The 19108-nt window shown below is 41.6% G+C and overlaps 2 protein-coding genes across 2 annotated transcripts; both read right to left on the bottom strand.

Moving 5' to 3' along the window:
• Positions 1–563: 563 nt before the first annotated feature.
• On the bottom strand, positions 564–1559 carry LOC130222664 (tripartite motif-containing protein 16-like). The gene has a single exon (XM_056455192.1). It carries the CDS (start codon positions 1557–1559, stop codon positions 1011–1013), a length of 549 nt encoding a protein of 182 aa, XP_056311167.1. The 3' UTR covers positions 564–1010.
• A 5261-nt stretch (positions 1560–6820) lies between these two features.
• On the bottom strand, positions 6821–17909 carry LOC130221916 (protein NLRC3-like). The gene is made up of 7 exons (XM_056454475.1): positions 17849–17909; positions 14047–14131; positions 13703–13831; positions 13394–13479; positions 11890–11920; positions 9011–9127; positions 6821–8672 (listed from the first exon to the last, which is right to left on the bottom strand). The coding sequence occupies exons 2-7, from the start codon at positions 14094–14096 to the stop codon at positions 6821–6823; spliced, it is 2265 nt and encodes a 754-aa protein (XP_056310450.1). The 5' UTR covers positions 14097–14131; positions 17849–17909.
• Between the last annotated feature and the right edge of the window lie 1199 nt (positions 17910–19108).

The raw sequence follows: 19108 nt of genomic DNA on the forward strand, positions 1-19108 counted from the left end.
TTTGGCTAGAATAAAAGCAGTTTTAATTGTTTTAAACCCATTTTAAGGTCAATATTATTAGCCCCCTTCAGCAATATTAGTTTTTGATTGTGTTGCAATATTTAACCAATTCCATGTATGTTAAAACATTCAAAACAATAATTTATTAGGTACAAATGATTGATTATATGAACAGAATTATCGAGTATCATCAATAAAATGCAAGAGTTACATTCAGGAGGTGCGCAACCACTCTACTCTTCCTGACTCCAGCTTTTATACTCAGCTGATATTAACAGGTGGAGTTTAGTGGAATTCAGCACTTGTCAATCATTCATCAGTCCTTGGCTGTTGCACCCGAACATACTTCCTCTTTCTGCAAACATCTCTGCGCATGTAAACTGACATTATCACAATATAAAATGATATATTGCTGTATAAACTACATGCAACACACCTTTAGTCTCTTGTGTAAAATTAATACATGAATAATTTAACAGATTTTCATTAAAACAGACACTTGTTACTTCAAAATAATGCATAAATAGATCCATCTGAAGAGAGACAGGGAATGATGTGGGCTGAGGTCAGGACTGCTCCACCTGTCTCCAGTTTACAGCTCAGATATCTGACTTCAGGTGGTGTTCAGACATTTTTTCCAAGTTGGATAATCCTCATCTGATGTTTAGTGTGAATCACAGCAGATGCAGGAGCTCTGATGACGACACACACCTTTCATGATCACTCAGACTCACACACACCACAACAATAACCTGTGTGTGTGCGTATAGGCTGATGGTGGAGTTTGTTCTCAACTCAACTCCATAATTGATGAAGCTCTTTCAACACCACATGAGGAACTAAAGTGATGAACTGAACAAGACAACAGGAGAAGAAGACAGAGATAACACAGAGGAGAGATTACTGTACATTTATACAAGCAGAAGGAAACACATGAGTTTATAGAGCACACACACACACACACACACACACACAGACTCCAGAGGAATCTCTCCTCAGCCGCTCAGTCTTCAGCTCAGTTTCACTGATGATCCATTGAAATAAACCCTAAACCCAGGATAGAGCGGCTCAGTGAATGTGGTCTGGACTGAGTGGATGAGGCTCATTGTGTCTCTATAGATGTTGTAGAAGATCAGAGTTCCTGCACTGTGATCCACAAACACTCCTATTCTACTGCTGATCTGCTCTACAGGGAGAACTGTCTCTCTGTTATTGTGTTTTAATGCCAAACTGGAGGGAGTGCAGAGCAAACTCCAGGACTGATCATTATATCCAAACCAACACTCTTTACCGTATCCCTTCCTCCTGATGCTCTTATACGACACTGATATGTCCACACCATCTCCACTCCAGTCAGTCTCCCAGTAACAGCGTCCACACACACTCTCTCTGCACAACACCTGAGCGTAATAATCAAATCTGTCTGGATGATCAGGATACGGCTGCCTCTCTCCCACACGCTTCACCTTTCTGTTCTCCTCAGACAGTCTGAGCTCAATATGTGCTGTGTTGGGATCCAGTGTGAGGAAACAGGGATCTGAAGACCAGAACACACACATTTATAACACCACAGCAATTAATAAAGATGTGTGTGTGTGAGTGTGTGTGTAGGTGTGTGTGTGTGTGTGTGTGTGTGTGTGTGTGTAGGTGTGTGTGTGTGTGTGTGTGGCTATATCTGTCTGTATCTTAGTGTAGCCGTACATTTGCGTGGTCCTGCAGTAATCCTCGTCTCTCCTCCATGATCCAGACTGTAAACACACACAGATTGACATTCAGTCAGTAACAAACACTGAACACACTTTATTTTCAGTAGGGCAGCAGGCAGAATTATATCATTATGCACAAACATATATTTCTTTAATTAATTTTGGATTAGGAGCTGTGGCCATAAGGTTTGTGATGTCTGTCGAGGTGGCAATCCACGAACCCAGTGGTGGACACCGGAAGTAAGGGATGCCGTCAAGCTGAAGAAGGAGTCCTACAGGACTTGGTTGGCTTGCAGGACTCCCGAGTCAGCTGATGGTTATCGGCAGGCCAAGTGTGCTGCAGCCCAGGCTGTCACGGGAGCAAAAACTCAGGCCTGGGAAGAGTTTGGGGAGAGTATGGAGGAAGACTATCTGTCGGCCCAAAAGAGAATCTGGCAAACCATCAGGTGCCTCAGGAGGGGAAAGCAGCCCCACATCAACACTGTTTACAGCAGACGTGGGGAGCTGTTGACCTCAAATTGGGATGTTGTCGGACGGTGGAAGGAATACTTTGAGGATCTCCTTAACCCCACTGACATGTCTTCCATTGAGGAAGCAGAGACTGGGGATGCAGGAGTGAATTCATCCATTACCCAAGCGGAGGTCATTGAGGTAGTTTGTAAGCTCCGCAGGACAAAAAGCAGCAGGGGTGGATGAGATTCACTCTGTGTATATTAGGTCTCTAGATATTGTGGGGCTGTCTTGATGACACGTCTCTACAATATCGCATGGAGGTCGGGGACAGTACCTCTGGACTGGGCAACTGGGGTGGTGGTTCCCATTTTTAAGAAGGGGGAACGGAGGGTGTGCTCCAACTGTAGAATCCCGTGGCATTCTGTGAAGGGTGCTCTGGGAGTATGGTGTCAGAGGTGCTCTATTAAGGGCCGTCTCGTCCCTGTATGAACAGAGTAGGAGTCTGGTTCGCATTGCCAGCAATAAGTCAAATTTGTTTCCAGTGCATGTTGGACCCTGGCAGGGCTGTCCTTTGTCATCAATTCTCATCATAATTTTTATGGACAGAATTTCAAAGAGCAGCCTTGGGCAGGAGGGCGTCCGGTTCGGGACCAGGATTTAATCTCTGTTATTTGCAGACAATGTTGTTCTGTTGGCTTCATTGAACATGGACCTTCAGCATGCACTGGGGCGGTTTGCTGCCAAGTGTGAGGCAGCTGGGATAAGAATCAGCACCTCCAAGTCCGAGGCCATGGTGCTCCACCGGAAAGAGGTGGTTTGCCATCTCCAGGTTGGAGGAAGGTCCTTACCCCAGGTGGAGGAGTTCAAGTATCTTGGGGGTTTGTTTACGAGTTAGGGAACGATGGAGTGTGAGATTGACAGGCGGATTGGTCCAGTGGCTGCAGTAATGCGGTCGATGTACCGGTCTGTAGTGGTAAAAAAGGAGCTGAGCTGAAAGTCAAAGGTCTCGATTTACCGGTCATCTACATTCCTACTCTCACCTATGGTCATGACCGAAAGGACAAGATCTCGGATACAAGCACCTAAAATGAGTTTCCTTCAGACATTTGTAATGCTCATATGTTGGTATCAACCAGGCTCTTCTCTAGTTTGCAGGTAGAGCAGAATGCTGCAGCTCCTCTTTGAGCTAAACCTTCAACGTCTACAGACCAATGAAACTGTCAAAACACACACACACACACACACACACACACACGCACACACACACACACACACATATATATATATATACATATATGCTTGTCATACTTGAGTTTGTCCAGTGTGTAGTTTGGATCCTCCAGTTGTTCAGAGAGCAGCTTGACTCCTGAATCTCCTGGATGATTGTAGCTCAGATCCAGCTCTCTCAGGTGTGAGGGGTTTGAAGACAGAGCTGAAGACAGAAAACCACAGCCTTCCTCTGTCACCATACAGCCAGACAATCTACAAACACACACAGTCCACATCACATTAGATTTGCAGTAGCTGTCACATAAGTAAAAGTAAACTCCAGTAAAATGGAAATGTATTCATAATCAAAAACAAGTATTTCTGCATTGTTACAAAACATTTGACTGTGTTTTTAAAGAGTCATTTTGTGAACAGCTTTCTATTGAGAAACTTTGCTTTTAAATGCAAAAGTAAAACATTTGTAAAGTCCAGTGTCTCTAACACTTACATATAGAATAAGTTTACAGACTGAAGCTCTGCCCGGGACGCTTGGACAGACGAGAACTGATCACACAACTGAGCCTGGTTTCTCTCAAAGTTTTTTTCTTCACTTCCGACAACTGGTGAAGTTTTGGTTCCTTACCACGGCTGCCTCTGGTTTGCTTGATTGGGAGTTGCTTTTCAGTGGATCAGCCTTTAGTTGTGACATTTGCATTGGACCGTTCTGAACTAAACTGAGCTTCAACTGTGGCACTCATACTAAACTGAACTGAAGCAGTTTCTATTTACAATAACTACACCAGCATTCTACACTACTCTCCTGTCTGACTAAATTGCTGAAATAATCCACAGTCATTAGAACAGAGTCAATCAAAAGAGAGAGTCGATGCTTTCCTGCATGAAAATGTTCAGAGGGAAACAATGGTCCCATTGAAGCTATGTCAGAGGCTCCTTGGGCATATGGCACCTGCAGCTGCAGTCTCAGGAAAAATTTCAAACAATATACCACGAAGTTACATAATCTCTTATGTCAAAATGTGATAGGGCCTTTAAAGAGGGAGATTTTAGCTTAGTACTGTAGGTTAAGATGAGAATTTAGTTAGCTAGTGCCTGATTTAACAGGGCTCGCAACAAGGGCAGATGCCCTTCCAGTGTATCTCCAATGCAGATATAAAAAAAGGTTCATGGTAAAGTTTATAATCACAGTTTTAAAGCAACCTGACACTCCTAAAGAAGGTTGTAGGAGTTATATTGTTAAGCCGCAAGGTGGAGATAACCGTTATTAACAGGTTAAACAGATTTTAGCCTAGGATTACAGATTTCACAAACTCATCCCAGACAACCAAACCAGGCCTGAAACTCTTTGGTTTTGAATGAAACGTTGTTGTAACTTCAATAATATTTGACCATTGTTCAGTTCACACTGTGAAGATTATTTACAGTATTTGAGTACATGGATACCTAAAAACCCACAAAAAGCACTGTTAATGTTAGCAGTATCTGTGCTATATTGTATTAATTTGCGCTTTGTTTGTAGATTTATTTTTGTTCTGTAGTTTTCTTTGACAGTTGCAGTAAAGTAGATGCCAATTTTGCAATCAGGATAACCAACGAACCACATCTTCTCTCATTGTTCTTTGCTGTCACTCCTTCATTACTGCATATGTTTAACTTTGTGTTAACTTACATTTTTTTAAATGGAAATGTGTGGTAGCTAGCAGTTGTTATTTTACCTCAGTGTCTCCAGTTTACAGTTTGGACTCTTCAGTCCATCAGAGAGAAGCTTCACTCCTGAATCCTGCAGGTCATTGTTACTCAGGTCCAGCTCTCTCAGGACACAGTTTGAGGATTGTAGAGCTGAAGACAAACTCTCACAGGACTGAACAGTGAGATTACAGCCCTGTAGCCTGTGTAGAGGACAGAACAAACAACAGTATTAAACTGTCAGTCAAGTAGAGTTCATACTCACACAGCAGAATCAGCAGGAAGACATGAACACTGGTGTTTAGGAGTTCAGTCTTTAGTGTTAAAAGTAACACTAAAACAGTGCTGTAGTTAATGAGATAATTATTAATAAAGACATGCTGTTAACAAGCAGAATCACTGAAGGAAAGACAAACATGAACAGAAAAATAGCCAAGAATCTGCCTTAAGGGGACATTCAACTGGCCCACCACGACCAGTCCACTGTTCAGGAAACTGTTCATCTAGGAATGCTCGGACCTGACACTCATAATGTGGTAGTGCACCATCTTGCTGAAAAACTCAGGGAACGTGCCAGCTTCAGTGCATAAAGAGGGAAACACATCATCATGGAGCAATTTCAAATATCCAGTGGCCTTGAGGTTTCCACTGATGCAGAATAGCCCCACTTTATTGTCTATGGTGTGAAGATACAAGATGTGCAGCACCTGAAACTACGGATACTGGAAGCCTGTGCTGGCATTTCTCCTGCGGTGTTGCTCTCAGTGTGTGGGAAGGAATCTCAATAATCTCAGAACCCCAGACTTCCCTCCCCCAAGACCCTTCCTCCAACTCCTCCACAGGGATCCAGAGGCATTTCCAAGCAAGCCGAAATAAATACTCCAGAGTATTCTGTGTTTTCACTGGGGCCCAGAAAACTGGTACGAGTTCAAGTAGCATACAAAACAGATGCCCAAGTCACCTAAACTGGCTTCTCTCTATCTGAAACTCATTTTGGCCACTTGTATCTGAGATCTTCATCCAAAGCTCATGACCATAGATGAGAGTAGGAACATGGACTGATCAGTAAATCTAGAGCTTGGCCTTTCAGCTCTGCTCCTTCTTTAAAGGCCAGTATATGGACCAATTTACTGGTGTCTCTGCCCCAATCCACCTGTCAACTTCCTTCACTCATGAACAAAACCCCTAGATATTTGAACTCCTCCACCTGGGCTAAGGACTCTCCTCCAACCTGGAGATGGATAGCCACTTTTTTCTAGTCGACCACCATGACTTGGGACTTGGAGGTGTTGATTCTCATCCCTGCCTTATCAAACTCAGTAGCAAACCATCCCAGTACATGCTCAAGGTTCATTTCTATTAAAACCAAAACAACAACATCATCTACAAATAGCAGAGGTAAGTCTTGAGGTCCCCGAACCAGAGTCCCTCGAACCCAAGGCTGCGGCTAGAAATTCCTCCCATAAAAATAATCATCAGGACTATTGATAAAGGACAAAGACAAAATAAACAGACCATGTGTCAAAGCACTTCTGCACTCATATAAAGTCAAAATGTTTGAGCTTTTTTGTTGGTTTTTTAATCTGTGTTTGGTTTAAATATTATGCCTACTTGTCCATGCTTTGGTTTTTTCAATTTGTTAATTTTAGACATCAAGGGTGTGCAGTACACATCAGAAGAACCTACCAGCCAGACATAATCTTTGACCACTACTGTACTATAGCGTTCGTTCTGTGATGAATGAATACTCACAGAGCTCTTCTGCAGTTTCCCACAGCTGGTATCAGTCTCTGTCTTCCCTCATCTGATGTGTTGTATTTCTTCAGCTCAAACTCATCCAGCGGCTCCTCTGACATCTCAATCATGTAGGAGATTGTTGAGCAGTGAGCAGGAGTGAGTCTCTCCTCTGAGTGTTTGTCTGATTTCACAAACTCCTGAATCTCTCTGGACAGAGTCTGATCTTTCACCTCCAGCAGACAGAGGAACAGATTGATGGATCTTTCAGCTGAGAGTCCATGTCCATCTCTGATCTTGTCTTTAATGTACTGTGAGCTCCTCCTGATGCTCTCTGAGCTCTCCTCTGTGTGTGTCAGCAGATCCTGTAAGAGTCTCTGATTAGACTCCAGTGAGATGCCCAGCAGGAACCGCAGGAACAGATCCAGATGACCATTACTACTCCAGAGAGCTTTATCCACTGTTCCTTTCAGCAAATTTTCAATTGATGCAAAATTCTTCAGTGCCAGCATTATTGTATCCACTTGGAAGTAAAACAAATGGAAAGCAGCCAGAAACTCCTGAAAGCTGAGATGGATGAAGCTGTAGACTTTCCTCTGATGAATCACAGATTCCTCCTTGAAGATCTCAGTGCAGATCCCAGAATACACTGAGGCGTCAGTGACGTCTATGCCGCTCTCAATCAGGTCCTCCTCATAGAACATCACATTGCCCTTCATCAGCTGTCTGAAAGCCACTTCAGCAAGTTTGAGGATCACTCCTCTGCTGGACTGCAGGAGTTTCTCTGGATCTCTCTCTTCATACTTCTGCTTCCTCATGTTGATCTGAATCAGCAGGAAGTGGATGTACATCTCAGTCAGAGTTTGAGGGATTTCTGCACTCACATCTTCTTCCAGGAGCTTCTGAAGCACAGTGGAGGAGATCCAGCAGAAGACGGGTATGTGGCACATGATCTGGAGGCTTCTTGCTCTTCTGATGTGTGAGATGATTCTGCTGGCTTGATGCTCGTCGCTGATTCTCTTCCTGAAATATTCCTCCTTCTGAGGCTCAGTGAATCCCTGAATTTCTGTCAGACGGTCGATGTATCTGGAGGGGATCTGATGGGCTGCTGCTGGTCTGGAGGTGATCCAGATGAGAGCAGAGGGAAGCAGATCTCCTTTCAGGAGGCTCCACATCAACACAGCCACTGATGAAGATTCAGTCACAGCACAAACTTTCTCCTCATCTGAAAAGTTGAGTGTGATTCTGCTTTCATCCAGACCATCAAAGATGAACACAACTCTACACTGCTCATAAATCTTGGGCTCCAGATCTTTAAGTTCAGGATGAAAGTCCAGCAGAAGTCTGTGAAGACTGTACTGATGATCTCTGATCAAGTTCAGCTCTCGAAATGGAAGCACAAACATGAAATCTACATCCTGATTGGCTTTTCCCTCGGCCCAGTCCAGAATGAACTTCTGCACAGAGACGGTTTTCCCGATTCCAGCGATGCCTTTAGTGAGAACAGTCTTGATCTGGGCTTTCTCCTTCTTGATCTTCTCCTCATGTCCTGCTCCAGCTGAGGCTTTAAAGATGTCATTGCAGTAGACTGGAGTGTGTTGTGAGGGTTCTGTTCTGGCTCTTGTCTCCATCTGTAAGACCTCATGTTCTTCATTCACTCCTTCACTCTCTCCTTCTATGATGTAGAGCTGTGTGTAGATCCTGTTCAGGAGGGTTTGAGTCTCTCGATGGTTGATTCCCTCAAATAATCTCTCATACCTGTTCTTCATGCTGGTTTTGTGCTGCTCTTTGACTCTCTGGAGTTCATCATGTTCTGGTTGGACTGAATCCTGCTGCAGGTCTCCAGTCTGATGATCTCTATCCACACTGCAGGAACAACAACAACACCAAGAATCAATGAGAAGACTAAAGATCTTCGTGGAGCAGGTGATTTTTGCTAGTTTCAACATGGTACTGGTATCATTTTCATGTTTTTCTCCTTGTCGATTAATTGGCAAATGCATTAGGACCCATTTGTTTGCTCAGGTTGGAGGGTCTCCTCACCCTGATCTTTAGCTCCTCCACAGATTGTCTGTAATAAATCTCTCTTACACCTGTAATAAATGTCTTGACTGGACTGTGAGAATAAAGTCTCGAATACTTCTAGAAAACACATGATCATATAAATGCTGCAGTATAATCATGTGTGTGTACAGATGATCTACCTGAGGACAGCAGGTTGAGTGTTTTCATTCCTTAAGTCTATTATTGGATCCATAGATGCATCACTCCTCATAGACACACAGCTGGGTTCTGCTCCTGCTCTCGTCTGATGAACTGAGCTAAAACAGAGAAGATTTAAGTTCAGCACTGCACACACTGGACTCAACACAGCAGATATTATTCAGCATTTCTAAAACTCCTCAACTGCACTTTGTCTACTATCCAGCAACTAGAATTGAAATTGGAAATATTTTTAAACAAATCTCTGCATTTAAACAAAAATGCTAAATTAAATATGAAATGGATGTCTTGAGCGGAGTGAGTTTACACCGTTTACCAAATCCATGGTCAAAAGGAAGAGGCTGAATGGAAAAACCCATTCTGTCAAAGGTCTTTAAAGGAGCAGTATATAAGATTAGCCACGTTTCCACTATTGCGCCTAAAGCGAGCGAGCCAGGGCGAGCCAAGGCCAGTCGCGTTTCCACTATCACTTCCGGGGCGTAATCGGGCCAAAGCGGGGCTTCCTTAGGGCCAGCGTCCGGCCTTTTTCGGCCCGCCGAATACCTTGGGCCAAGGAGGGCCAACTGGGGCTTCGGGGCGGGGTTACGTACAAAGGCGGAGTTTTCCTGTCAGGTAAAGAGGAGACAAGATGCTTTCTTCCCTTACATTTGTTTTGCTATCGCGCTTGATCAACTCACTAAGAAGAAGAAAAAATGGATAGCAGACGAACTCGAATGTCCTTATCCAGGGATCGCTGTCTGGCCTTACACCAACAGACCACAATCGCTTCGGTGTTCTCCATCTTCCAGCTCTCGTAGTGATGCCAGGTTGTGTTTGTGGTTATAATTTGAGTTTTTTGTTCCTCCTGAAGTGGGCGGGTTGTGTGACGTTTGATTCAGGGGACGTTCTGGGGGCGGTGTTTGCGTGACGCGCTGCGACCAACTAGCCCGACAGTGGAAACGCGACATGATTTCGGCCTCATTTCTCAACCTCCCGGGCTATTGGCCCTGCCTGGCCCGATTAAAGCCCTGGCTCGCACTGGCCCGATAGTGGAAATGCGGCTATTGACACCCAATGGTTGAACTACTAGGTTCTGCAAACACTTTTTCACTCGACCAATGACTGACAATATTTTAATGTTGGACTTTAACTGGTGTTCAGCACTTTCACTCAGGGATATTTCACGCCTGCCCCCTGTGACAAACCACATATTGGAGGAACTGCTGGAAGAGTGTTGTTTTAATGGAGTCTGATACCGCACGCCGTGTGGGAAAAACCTCCGCATTTCGCGATGCAGGTGTCTGTGGTCCTTTACTGACTCAGTAGGTGCAGAGAATAGTGTCAAACAGCTGTGTGTGTGGATTATCCTGTCCCAAAATGGAAATCGTTTGATTGCAGTGTTTACATGTCTATACTGCACTTCAATAATGCGCTAAAATCAGCACCCCACGTGCCTTAATTCAATTCCTGTTCAGTTCGATTACGACTTTAATCGGATTAATCAAAAATGGCTGTTTACATGGTCAACTTAATCAGAGTATTGTCTTAATCACATTAAAATCAGATTATCGGTGTCCATATTAAATGTACTCACTGTTACAACGTGACCTGCTCCGCTAATGTTTATGTTTGTAATATTTATATTGTTTAATCTCATGTGGGTTTTTATAACTCTGAATCTGTCTCATTTCAGAGGCTGCTGCTGACCTCCAGAGGTCACGTTTTTAGCTGTAGCCACATACATTGACAGCCTTCATGCTCCTTGGTTTTCCACCAAGGAACTGGCAGTGGGCTGGTTATAGAGACCAGAACAAACACAGCCATTCGGACACGGAAAGCACATTTTCAAAGGATAATAACTGACTTTACCATTGTTTTTTAGATAAACAAATATCTGCAAACATATTATGGTATCTATATGATTCAGAAAAGTCAGCACCTTTAACCATTTTCTCTCCAGTGAAGGGTTCAGTTTTTCCACTCATAGAATCTGCCATGTAAGTGGTGCATGACACAACTGACTCTTAAAGGGAATGAACTCACTAAGCTCCTAAACTTATTAAGAGAATAAAGGACAACCCTTTTAGAAGATACCCCTGGCACACAGACCTTTGTTCAGTCCTTTAATTAGCATAAGTGCATTCGGACATGCCCTTAGACTTTGGGCTTAGATCAAAATAGAGCCCTGTGTATTTTTTGATATACAAATATATTTAGCAAAATAATTTGTCCAACTAAAGTAAAGTGTTCAACTAAATAAAGTTTCAAGAGAGGACAAGAGCTGAAACTGGTATGATCCTCAAGCCAGAGTTAATTTTGGAAGTAAATTTTGATTTAGTTTCAGTCTTTTGACTAAAATGGCATTAGATTTAGTCATATTTGAGTCTGAATTGTTGTAGTCCAGGGAAAGTCCTGGGATTGTTGTCTACTTTTAATGCAATTTATCTTTGACTGGAAATGACAGAGGCTCTCCCAAAAGATAAGATGATGTGTAAGAGGCATTATTGTGTATTTTTTAGCTTTTATTTACATTTAAACAAAAAGTGTCATGTGCAAAATTATTCATACCCTTCTCAATAACCAACAGAAAAGCCTTTATTGGCTATTACAGCTATCAAACTCTTGCTATAATTGTTGAGCAGTTTGTGCATGTCTCCACTGGTATATTTGAATCATCTTTAGCGATGAGCTCCAACTCTTTCAGGTTGGACGGTCTCCTCACCCTGATCTTTAGCTCCTCCACAGATTCTCTGTAATAAATCTCTCTTACACCTGTAATAAATGTCTTGACTGGACTGTGAGAATAAAGTCTCGAATACTTCTAGAAAACACATGATCATATAAATGCTGCAGTAGTCATGTGTGTGTACAGATGATCTACCTGAGGACAGCAGGTTGAGTGTTTTCATTCCTTAAAGAGCCCATATTATAGATGAAATAGGGTCATATTTAGGTTGTAAGGGTCTCCAACAACAGTCTAATATGCATGCAAGGTCAAACAACACTTTGATGGTCTTATAATATGCATTTATTTTTACCTAGTTATCCCAGCGACTCCCATATGAATCGTTCAGCGATTCATTTGTACCCAAACTCGTCCTCAGCGCGAAGCTAATCTGCGCTGATTGGACCAATGACAGGCTGCTGCGATTGGTCGACGACACTGACAGGCTTCAGGGCGAGACAGAGTGAAATGCCCAGCAGATTATCAACAATATAAAAGTAGTCACAGTGTACACACGCTTCATAGTGGATTTTGGCTGCCAGTGGGTGAATGTAAATACAGACGATGGACTAGAAAATACTGACGACTAACTATTTTATCAAGCAAAAAGTCCAAGAACTGGCTAGGATATGTCCTAGCAGTCTACTTGCTCTTTTTACACACACGCACACACAGGGCCGGCGCGTCCAGAATAGAGACGGCGCGGCGGCGACACCTCCCTCCCCCTCCGCGTCTTCAGTTACATCCGCGATTACAACCGCGACACCCCCCCCCCCCCCCCCGGTCCTCATTTTACAAACGGGTCCCTTTGATCACCCTTTGCCTAGAGCTTTACCCTATTCAGAGACACATACACACACACACATCAACCTCCTAAGAGGAGACACTCACACAAACGACCGTCCTCAGAGGAGCCACACACACACACATTACACACACACACACATAGCTGACTATCCATAAACAAAGCGGCACGCGTCGCGTTTTCAACGTAGCTTTACACGCGATATGAGAATATAAAGAGTTAACCTGATACAGCACACGCGGTTACAAGTAACAAAACACAACTAAATGCATAATTTGCAAGCTAGAGTAAACGAGGCAACAATTTTAATCGCACGTACTTACACTGGTGAAATGGGGGAAGAAACTGATTCATGATCCACTGATCCTTGTTCTGACAGTCTTTACTGATCCTTCCTTTAACAAACTGATGAAGTCTTCTTTGTAAGCAGGTAGTTTCCAGAGGCTCTCGATCTGCTCAAGGCTAGGCTATATGCTAAGGTTTCATCTTTGGGTGAACTGACAATAATCTCCATCTGCACAGCGTGACTTCATTCTACCAGTGTCTGTGTGTGTCTCTGTGTGTGTGTGTGTGTGACTTTTTTCTGTTAGTGGGCGGGGCCGCAGGTTTCAAATCTCCCGGGCTTGCGCGTGCAACTACTTGTGTTTCGTAGCTGCGTCATCGCGAAACACCTAATAACTCGTTATCAAGACGACTCGTTTGAAGCACTATGAGTCGACTCTTTTATAGATGAATCAATAGTTTTAAACACTGTAAACTTACAGATTTAAGCCTTAGCTGGATATTTCACTTCACTTAGAGCTGTGTGACACACTACATGGAAGGGCATTTTCAAAAAGCCATAATATGGGCTCTTTAAGTCTATTATTGGATCCATAGACGCCTCACTCCTCATAGACACACAGCTGGGCCATGCTCCTGCTCTCGTCTGATGAACTGAGCTAAACCAGAGAAGATTAGAGTTCAACACTGAACACACTGGAGTCAACACACCAGATATTATTCAGCATTTCTAAAACTCCTCAACTGCACTTTGTTCACTATCCAGCAGAGCTCGGCTTCAACCTCAAACTCAATACTTTTCCATTCAATATTTTTAAATTCAATAAATCAAAAGCTAATTAGTTGATTCATTTATGATGAAAATATTGATTAGTTGCAGACCTATTAGAGCTGTTATACTCGGCAGATTGTGTGTCTTCACTCTTAAAATTTCCTGCTCGGCCCATAGACTGGTCACTCCTCATAGACACACAGCTGGGCTCTGCTTCTGCTCTCTTCTGATGAACTGATCTAAAACACAGAGGATTAAAGTTCAACACTGCACATATCATTACATAAAATATCTTCAAACAACGCTTTATTATTATTATTATTTCCACTTTATTTGAGCAAAAACTTTCTAGATGTGTGTGTTGCATTATCAAATGAAGAGAAAACACACACAAACAGAGCAATATTCATCTCTTATAGAAAACAACATGAACATGTTATGTAATGAGCAGTACCTGATTCCTGGAATCAAACCCTGATCTCCAGAAGTGTGTGTGTCCTCCATGGTGGATCTGAAGAGTGTGATCTCCAGCAGAATCTCTAGAAGAAACAATCACAGATCTAAAATCAATGTTTGACCTCAAAGTGAAGCAGCTTCTCTCTGTACGTGTCTGTGGGATGAGCAGTTGTGTGGTGTTTGGAATAGTACATGAAGCGATTAAAACACAATTATTGAGGACTTTGAGGACTCAAAACTGTGTAGTTGTTCAAATATTGTTTCATTTTAAAATATAAAGAAATTATAAACAAAGTGTAATATTAGTCTAGGAACAGAAAACTTGACATTTCTGTAGAATGACCGTGTGTGTGTGTGTGTGTGTGTGTGTGTGTAGGATGATAATGTGGTTTATGTAAAGGTGTGATTTTGAAACCAGTGCAGAAGGTTGTTCATCATTAGAACCAGTCAAACCAGAACCGCTTCAGAAAAACAACTGAAACCGGTCTGACTGGTGAAACTCTTAATGATGTCACACCCAGATGTTGAATCTACTATACTGTAAATCACTATTGTCATATAAAGTTACTCAGCCCTTCCTCTCCACATATCTACGCTCATAAAACAATCTAAATGCATTCATGGATGCTGAGTTTTCCCCATTTAAGAGCTTCTGTAACTCTGTGTTCAACACTTATGTGTGAGCTTAATGAATGAGAAGCTGCTCCCTCTGCTGAATGAGTCTGTAATGAATCATGTAGGCACAGTATTACACCATGATGAAGCTGTCGAGTGTCAGAGTTCAGAGCAATACGATGAGGGATACAGTCTGAGAATTACAGACTCACTAATGAACAGTGGTGGAGAGAGTACTGACAAATCATACTCAAGTTAAAGCACCATTACTTGCCTAAGAGTGCAGTGCAGTAGAGTAAGAGTATGTAATTTGTGGATGTGTGTGTAAACGTAACATTCTGTAGTGTATCTAGTGATTGCCCAGCAGACACACAACGCCAGCACACACAACGTCATAAGACGTTAATATTAGGTTAGATTTAGGTTGTGATGTCAGGTGACCAAAATTCAATGTCCAGCCAGCGTCTAAAGACAACGTTATTTTGATGTTTAATAACGACGTCAAATGACGTTGATATTTGGTTGATTTTAGGTTGTTAGTCCAATGTCTGGCCAACATCTTAAACCAGCGTCATATTGACGTCAAATACTAACATTTATTCGTCAGGTGTGGCAACCTAAATCAAACATCTGATAGATGTCATAGTGGTAACATCCACACAACGTCAAGCTGTAACATCATTAGATGTTGATATTTGGTTGATTTTAGGTTTGACTTTGGACATTGACGTCAGCCTGATGTTGGGTTCTGATGTCAACCAAACAAAATGCAACGTCCTCATGACGCTGGGGTACAACGCCAGTCTGACGCCATGTTGATATCTTGTGCCTGCTGGGTGTTTAAAGCCCTTTGGGTCATCATACAGTAAACATCCGTCATCTTCTCATCAGTGACAGTCTCTGGGTCGATGCGTGTACAGATTTTGGACATCTCCTCGCACACTTTTAATGCTTCCAAACAGCCTGCTGCAGTTATAAATCACCCAGGGTGGTGGATTGGTCATCTGTCATTTCTGGTAAATGTCAGACGAGTCGGACCACTGTATAATAATGGGCCGGTCAGGTTTTTAAAAGCATTTTTTATATGTATTGTTTTTACACGCAGGAAGCTTTTATCTCTTGCAAGATGTGAATATTATTATGATGATAATAAGAGAAGTAGTATTAAGAATAATTATAATAATATTAACAATAATAATAAATGCTAAGCATTTGGCCCAATCAGCGACGGCTGGCTGGTTTCCAGATGAGCCGAGCCAATCAGAGGTTACGCAGACATAATCAATATCTGTCGAGAAAGTCAAACAGTAAGTGCAAAACAAGCTAAATATCAGAGATTCACCGTAAAAAGGAAAGGCAGTTCTGAAAAACTCAGAGAAAGGGTGCCGAAAAAATGGTACGGTACGGTTCGGTTCGGTACGGTTCGGTACGCTTTTTGACAGTGGAAACGGCCATAAAAGCGTACCAAACCAAACCGTACCGTACCACTCAGTAGAAACTGGCCATAAACGGGCCAGACGCTGCCAAATACATAAAGTTACCTGGAATATTCTCGAAAGGTTTAAACTGGACATATTAAGTAATTTTCACGCTACTTCTGACAGTTTCTGACAGTACCCTACACTGTTTAACAGTTGTAAGCTCAGTGTAGAACTCCTGTACATTTAAAATGTCATTATCAGCAGATAACCTGGGATTTAGGGTATACAGACTGCTCTATGCTACTTGCAATATAGTCCAACATGCAAAAGAACCTATAGCCATAGCCATAGTACTGTAGGCATTTGTAGTGAAGTCTGAATATATAGCTAGTCTTTAAATACATGCATTACAGTTACAGTAAGTATTTACTCCTTAAATACGGTGGAACACAGACTTCAGTGCGTCCCACACACAGACTTTACCTACTTTCATATCATGAAGGATTCAAAAATGTGCAAATCTGCTAATAAACACACACAAATATTGCTGTTTGTTTGCTATACAGTATATTCTATCCCTTTTAGTGCCACTGTTATTACTGAACTGTATCAGTGTGTCTTCCAATGTTGAGAGCAGTCAGTTAGAAAACATCTTGCTGCCATCTTTACATCCTATACTGCGTTTATTAACTAGGATGTTGCTGGAATCAGCCAGTGACTGCTCTGCCGATACCAGTGCTGCGTGAGGATGCTACGGTAGGTCTAGCAGAGACAGGGAGGTGTGCGGTGGAGATAGGACAAACAAAACAGTTACACACCGTACTTTGGGTCTGTAATTAACTCTTAAAGTAGAGGTGAACACATGACAATTGTTGTATTTATGTCTACATTTGAACTTAGCTGTACGTTATAGTTATTAATATTTATTCATAAGGTCATCTATAATTGTGTTATAAGCTCATATTTATTCAAAACAAGAATGAGGCAAAGCCTAGCATAAGCAGAGATCCAAATAACGATGACACAAGTTGAGGAAAGGAGCTTGCTGGAGAGGCAGAATGTGTATTTTACTGAGTGTATTTGCTATAAACGGGTTGTTTTTGTCCCAGTCACATACATTACATGTTTAAATATCTATTAAATATGGTACTGCTTATATTATTTCACCATCTGTACACCGATATAAGTCTGTGGGTGGGGCTGTGTCAGTGTGGTAATGTGGGCTGGTCTGGCTGATTTTTTGTCCCAGTCCGCCCCTGAAATCACCCATGTGCTGAGGTAACTCATTATGAGGTGATTTACCTTCTATGTGCGATCTGATTGGTCAGGAATCACAGAACTGATTCTTTAATCCCCATAGACAAGAGAAAATACAGTAGTGACTGCAGGTTGAAGGAAAATAGTAAAGTAAAAGTACAGATACAGCACTCAACATGTACTCAAGGGAAAGTAAATGTACTCATTTTATTAACTAGTAAAGTACCAATCTTAAGGAAAACTACTCAGTTACTGTAGTTTGAGTGTTTGTAATGTGTTACTTTACACCTCTTCTGCTAATCAACACACAGAACACTCATAAATCACAGAGATTTCAGTATCAGAATTCTGTGATGCTCTTCCAGAAACACACTCGACTTTAAAAGGTGGAAGGTAAATCCTCAGAATGAGCTCAGCAGTGCAGTGACAGAAACACAACGAGAGGATCGACGGGTTATAAGACGACACTCACAGATGATATGAAGTACAGAAAGAGCAAACTCTCACCTCAGATAATGCCTGCAGATCCCTCTGTTCCTCCGCTGAACTGTTGAGTTGAGCAACAGATCTGCAAATACTTTCACTTCTGAAAACAAACCAAACTGGTCTGAGAAAAAAAACAACACAACACAACACAACACATGCCAGAGGAAAAACACTGACACGCAGCTTATGAGCTTGTGTGTCTATCTGTCTATCTATCTATCTATCTATCTATCTATCTATCTATCTGTCTATCTGTCTATCTATCTATCTGTCTATCTGTCTATCTGTCTATCTGTCTATCTATCTATCTATCTATCTATCTATCTATCTATCTATCTATCTATCTATCTATCTATCTATCTGTCTATCTGTCTGTCTATCTATCTATCTATCTATCTATCTATCTATCTATCTATCTGTCTATCTATCTATCTATCTATCTATCTATCTATCTATCTATCTATCTATCTATCTATCTATCTATCTGTCTGTCTGTCTATCTATCTATCTATCTATCTATCTATCTATCTATCTATCTATCTATCTATCTATCTATCTATCTATCTATCTATCTATCTATCCGTCTATTTTGTCTATCTATCTATCTATCTATCTATCTATCTATCTATCTATCTATCTATCTATCTATCTATCTATCTGTCTGTCTGTCTGTCTGTCTGTCTGTCTGTCTGTCTGTCTGTCTGTCTGTCTGTCTGTCTGTCTGTCTGTCTGTCTGTCTGTCTGTCTATCTATCTATCTATCTATCTATCTATCTATCTATCTATCTATCTATCTATCTATCTATCTATCTATCTATCCGTCTATTTTGTCTATCTATCTATCTATCTATCTATCTATCTATCTATCTATCTATCTATCTATCTATCTATCTATCTATCTATCTATCTATCTATCTATCTATCTATCTATCCGTCTATTTTGTCTATCTATCTATCTATCTATCTATCTATCTATCTATCTATCTATCTATCTATCTGTCTGTCTGTCTATCTATCTATCTATCTATCTATCTATCTATCTATCTATCTATCTGTCTGTCTGTCTGTCTGTCTGTCTGTCTGTCTATCTATCTATCTATCTATCTATCTATCTATCTATCTATCTATCTATCTATCTATCTATCTATCTATCTATCTATCTATCTATCTATCTATCTATCTATCTAAGCAGCTTTACAAAAGCTGCACATCATTGCATTACAATCAAAAACAGAAAAGTTAAAGAGATGTGTATTGGGCGGACATTATAAGCATAGTTACC

This window comes from Danio aesculapii, chromosome 4, assembly GCF_903798145.1.
Source record: "Danio aesculapii chromosome 4, fDanAes4.1, whole genome shotgun sequence".
NCBI classification, from domain to species: Eukaryota; Metazoa; Chordata; class Actinopteri; order Cypriniformes; family Danionidae; genus Danio; species Danio aesculapii.

What these genes read in the sequence shown, in the direction of transcription:
- LOC130222664 (XM_056455192.1), bottom strand. Translation starts at nt 1,559, where the DNA reads ATGTGTGTGTTCTGGTCTTCAGATCCCTGTTTCCTCACACTGGATCCC.
- LOC130221916 (XM_056454475.1), bottom strand. Translation starts at nt 14,096, where the DNA reads ATGGAGGACACACACACTTCTGGAGATCAGGGTTTGATTCCAGGAATC. An exon ending in GAGTATAACAGCTCTAATAG is followed by an intron (nt 13,480 to 13,702) that starts GTCTGCAACTAA and finishes TCTCTGGTTTAG; the next exon opens with CTCAGTTCATCAGACGAGAG. An exon ending in ACTCAACCTGCTGTCCTCAG is followed by an intron (nt 9,128 to 11,889) that starts GTAGATCATCTG and finishes TCTCTGTTTTAG; the next exon opens with CTCAGTTCATCAGACGAGAG.